Genomic DNA, 4,874 nt, shown 5'->3' on the forward strand with positions numbered 1-4,874 from the left:
GCATATTACAATGTGGATACACTGTCATTTCCGCTGTTGATTAAAAGCTGACATGACTGATTAGAAACAGTCAAATGCAATTAAGGTTTGTTCTTTATCATTATTGTGTAAATTATTCTCCTGCTTGTCTGTGCCTCTCATCGCACATATCATACGGTGTGTCCTGTCCTGTCTACTTGATTTCATTTGGCGTCACTTCTCATGCCGTCACTTCTTCCGAACTCTGGACCCCGTTTATCGAAATAATCGTTGCTAACCAGTTAGCAACTTAGTAGGTTGTAGCAAATAGGCCAAGTTGATAACTTAGTTAGCAACAATGCTGTCGAGAAACGCAACCCTGACTAGTAACGACCCATTTGCTTACTCAGAATGCGAGGCACAGTGTGACATTTATGATGCGTTTGTTTTCCTTTTTTCTGTGGGAAAGCTGAACGTTGCATGAGAGTGATCAGCACACAGGGGATATGTACTTATAAATATATACTTTATTTAACAAGAGGACAGCAACATTTTGATTGAAACGTTACCGTTTGTTAGATAAAGTATATATTTATTTCTCTCTCACACTATACTACCATTGTCTGGCACCTGGATTATTGTTTTTTTGTGGATGTGCACACCCCATCTTCCAAATGCCCAAGGTGCTAGCAGTAACAACACGTCATGGGTTATATGATTTAAAATTGTGCCAGCGATTTCTGCCCTTTGTTAGTACTGTATGTATGCAAAAAAGGTCTTTCTCTCTATCGGTCTCAGGTCTCTCATTCTCTCTCCATCTTTCCAACTTTCTGCTAACAAGAAGCCGCAAGGTCAAGAGAGAAGGAGAGGGGAGAGATGAAGAGAGATGGAACATCATTCAGGTCACAGACTCCAAAACATTTTTATTGTTTTTTTTTTACCTCTTTTCTTTAAACCTTTTGACTTTTCTTTTCCATTGCAGTAGAAGAAATCAGTAGTTCATAATTGTTCAGTTCAGTTACACTGTTTTTGTTGCTTTTGTTTCACTGTTTTTCTATTTACAGCATAGGAGAAGAGTTACTTTGTAATGTGATTCTTATGTACACAGTCAGGCTTAACTAACGACAGGAGGACTAGCAGAACCGAGCACTCTCCTTGCCATGGTAGCACACTGAGGTGACAAGTCCACCTTTTAAAAAAAATAATAAAATAAAAATAAAATACCAATAATAAAAAATAAACATCCACCATTTGGTGCCAGGGCCTACTGGCTACTGCTCGACACCTGCCCTCAATCTCTGCACAACAACGAAAAGTAGGTGGAGAGAGCGAGCGAGAGAAGACATGGCAAATCCAGCTCACCCATTTACCCTTACGTGAGGCGCTTTTGAAACTTCCAACAAGCCAGGGACAATACAACAACACCGACAACAGTAACATAAAAAAGAAAAAGAGAGAAAGAGGAAACGTCCATTCAATTCATTGCACTACAAGTCCCTGCAGGGTTCAGGCAGACAGACAAGGCAGCCAGCGTCTGACCCTTCACCCCTCAGTTGGCATGGCGATGGGCCTCCTTTGCTCTCGCTCTCAGTCTCGGTGTCGGCCGCGGCTGTTTTTTTCTTTTGCGGCTGTGGAAAACAAAAAAAAAGGCAACTTGGCTGAGATGGCCCCTGCTGCCTTGTTCACCGAGGGAGGAGTGATCCACCTTCCCTGCAGCCAGCGTGGAGTCTTTTCTCCTCACCGAGGCAGAGTGGCGCCCCACCTCCCCCCACAGCTGGGAGTCTCTTCTCACACCTTCTGATGTCCGATAACAAGCACTTCTGTCAGTGTGGGGTTTGGCTGAATGTGTGTTTACATGTGTGTGTGTGTGTGTGTGTGTGTGTGTGTGTGTGTGTGTGTGTGTGTGTGTGTGTGTGTGTGTGTGTGTGTGTGTGTGTGTGTGTGTGTGTGTGTGTGTGTGTAGGTGTGAGCAACACCAAAATGGATTTTGAGGGTGGGTGTGCATTTGTGTGTGCCAGTGTGTGTGTGTGTGAGTGTGTGTGCGTGTTGATGTTCTAGTTCATGTTCTGGCTCAAAAAAGAGTATTTTTGGCAACACTGGGGGGACGTTTTTTCCCCTCCTCTCCAGAAAGACACTGTCTCTTTTCACTCCCTCTCTCTCCGTGGTATAATGGCGTAATACCCCTCCCTCTCCGTCTCCCCTCCCCGCCACCACAGTTCACAGCTCTCATCCAGTAATGAGGTGAGGAAGAGGAGAAAAAAAAGAGAGGAGGGACAAAAGAGGAAAGTAGAGAGGGGAGATAGATAGGTAGGATTAAGGGCAGCACGACAAAAACGAAAGATGTCTCAGTGGACCGCGATGGAGTGGGAGGGGAGGAGATGAACAGAGATAGGAAGGAAAGATGGAGAGAGAGATGAAGAAAGATGGGAGGCCAGAGAGAGAGAGAGAGAGAGAGAGAGAGAGAGAGAGAGAGAGAGAGAGAGAGAGAGAGAGAGAGAGAGAGAGAGAGAGAGAGAGAGAGAGAGAGAGGAGGGAGGAGTGAGGAAAGTGAGACAGTGAGGGGGAGATCTCGACAGCGGCAAGAAGGAGGGGAAGGCAGAGTGAGGGATGGAAGGAAGTGTGGTAGAGAGAGAGGGGAGAGTGGTAGAGGAAGGGAAGGAGGGAGAGAGAAGAAACGAGGGATGAATAGAGCCGTTGGGCTGGACTAAAGTGGTGAGTCCCAGAGCCCCTCGACAGGAAGGAGAGAGCGGCCCACATCCTGTCCGCGTGTGTGTGTGTGTATGTGTGTGTATGTGTGTGTGTGTGTGTGTGTGTGTGTGTGTGTGTGTCGCCGCAGCTGCCGTCCTCACCACACTACTAACCCCCAGGACAGTCACACTGGGACGGTAACGAGGGAGGGATGGAGGCAACAGAAGTAGGTGGAGACCAACAGTTGGGAGCGAGGGATGAGAGAGAGAGAGAGAGAGAAAGAAAGGTTGGATAACTGTGGGATGGCCGTCGTCACCACCGTCATCATCATCATCCATGTCTGTCCTCATCATTACCACCACCACTGCCAGCATCATCATCCTCCTCATCATGATCCCAGTCTTCTTCAGTGTCTGGTCAGCCCTCCCACCATCAGTCCTCTGGCTCTAGCTCTGGCTCTTGGTCCTTCCTCCTATTCATCCTCCTCTACATCCTCCATCCTCCTCCTCCTCCATCCTACTCCTCTTCCTCCTCCTCCTCCTCCATCCTCACTCACAGTCACAAGCTAGTGACCAGCTGCATCTGTCCGTCTCCCTCCGGGTGGTTGTTGGAGGAGGTGTTGGAGGAGGAGGAGGGAGGAGCGGCGTTGGTGGAGGACGAGGAGGACGAGGAGGTCTGCGTCGCCTCCTGCTGCTGCGCTCCCCCGATATGAGCCTCCTGGGCAGCTTGGCTGGGCCTGCGCGGCGGCGGTGGCGCCACCACGCCTCCGGGTGGCGCCGCCGCCTGGTAGAAGGTCTGCATGGGGGCGCCGCGGGAGCCGAGGTGCGCGGGCCGGCCGGAGCTGTAGTAGAGCTCCTCGGGCGGCTGGGCGGAGCGCGGCACCACCTCCAGGGGCTCGGGGCTGCTGTCCGGGTACGGTGGCGAGGAGTCGCCGCCGCCGCGCAGGTTGCTGATGCTGGTGTAGAGGGAGTCCCGCGCCGGCGAGTCGGGCCCACTGGCGCCACTCGCGCTGCCCAAGCTGCCGCCCATGCTGATGCTCGTGCCACCACCACCGCCGCCTCCGCCACCGCCGCCGCTACTGCCGCCGACGCCGCCTCCGCTACTGTGCCCTCCGTGCCCTCCTCCTCCGCTGCTGCTGCCCACGCCGCCGCAGCCGCTGCTGCTGCCCGCGCCCACGCTGTGAGCGCCCAGGCTCTCGGTGAGGTCGGGCGTGTAGCTCTCGGACTCGTCGGGGTCGCTCTGGTAGAGCACGGACTGGGCGCGCTGCAGCAGCAGGGGCTCCTCCAGGGCCTTGTAGAGCAGCTCCACGTCCGGCGGCGTCCTCTGGAGGCCTCCACCGCCGCCACAGAGATAATCCTCATCGTCGTCCAGCCCCATCATGCCCGCGTCGCCACTCATGCCCATGCTCATCCCCATGCCCATCCCGACTGCCCGCATGTGTGGGTGCGGGTGTGGGTGCGGGTGGGGGTGTCCGCCTCCGTGCCTGGCTAGGCTGCCATACACTAGTCGGTCTGCCACATGACCTCCTCCTCCTCCGTGACCTCCTCCTCCTCCTCCACCGCCGCGGAGGTTGTTGTGCACCATCTCGGAGATGATCATCTTCTCGAAGGCGGCGGCGTCCGACAGGTTCCGGCGTATTCCGCCCAGCGTCTCGGAGCCGCGCGGGTTCAGCAGGGGAGGGGGGCTCTCGGGGCCCCCGCCGCCCCCCAGGAAGTCACAGCTGCCGCCACCTGCCGGCCCGCCGCCACCACTCGCTGGACCGACACCGGGACCGCCTACGCCCACGCTGCGCAGCGAGTAGCTGTTGTTGAAGTTGCCGTTCAGGGGAAGGGTCTCCATGCCGCACGGGTCCCTGTGGTTCTTAACCAGGGTGCTCTCTGTTGAAGACACAACACAAACGCACACACATTTTAGGATAGTTTTGTGGAACAAATGCACAAACTCCTTAGAATACTTTCTGAAAGAAATGCACAAACAAACAGGAAATAAGAAGGACTCTTTCTTGGTAAACAATTAATTTAAAAACCTACAAGCAGGAAGCAGATACTTTCTATGTGACAGATGCACAAATGAACGGAAAATCTTTATTAAGAGTCTATTTTCGCAAACATCCCTACTGTAGCCTACTGTGTGCAAGGCAAAAACAAACAAACAAAAACAAACATGATAGGAAAATAGGAAATTATACTGTATTAGGACTAGATGTGAAAGAAAACAAATGATTAAGG

At 52.5% G+C, this 4,874-nt stretch overlaps 1 protein-coding gene across 1 annotated transcript in view; it reads right to left on the reverse strand.

Annotated features, from left to right (window-relative positions):
• Positions 1 to 3,204: 3,204 nt before the first annotated feature.
• Positions 3,205 to 4,874, reverse strand: part of adgrl1a (adhesion G protein-coupled receptor L1a) — a 192,964-nt gene continuing 191,294 nt past the window's right edge. The window contains exons 26-27 of the mRNA XM_063193185.1: positions 3,755 to 4,523; positions 3,205 to 3,640 (exon numbers count right to left, since the gene is read on the reverse strand). Coding sequence (XP_063049255.1) covers positions 3,205 to 3,640; positions 3,755 to 4,523 — 1,205 coding nt within the window. The remainder of the gene's footprint in view (positions 3,641 to 3,754; positions 4,524 to 4,874) is intronic.

The sequence above is a fragment of the Engraulis encrasicolus genome, chromosome 2 (genome assembly GCF_034702125.1).
Source record: "Engraulis encrasicolus isolate BLACKSEA-1 chromosome 2, IST_EnEncr_1.0, whole genome shotgun sequence".
NCBI lineage: Eukaryota > Metazoa > Chordata > Actinopteri > Clupeiformes > Engraulidae > Engraulis > Engraulis encrasicolus.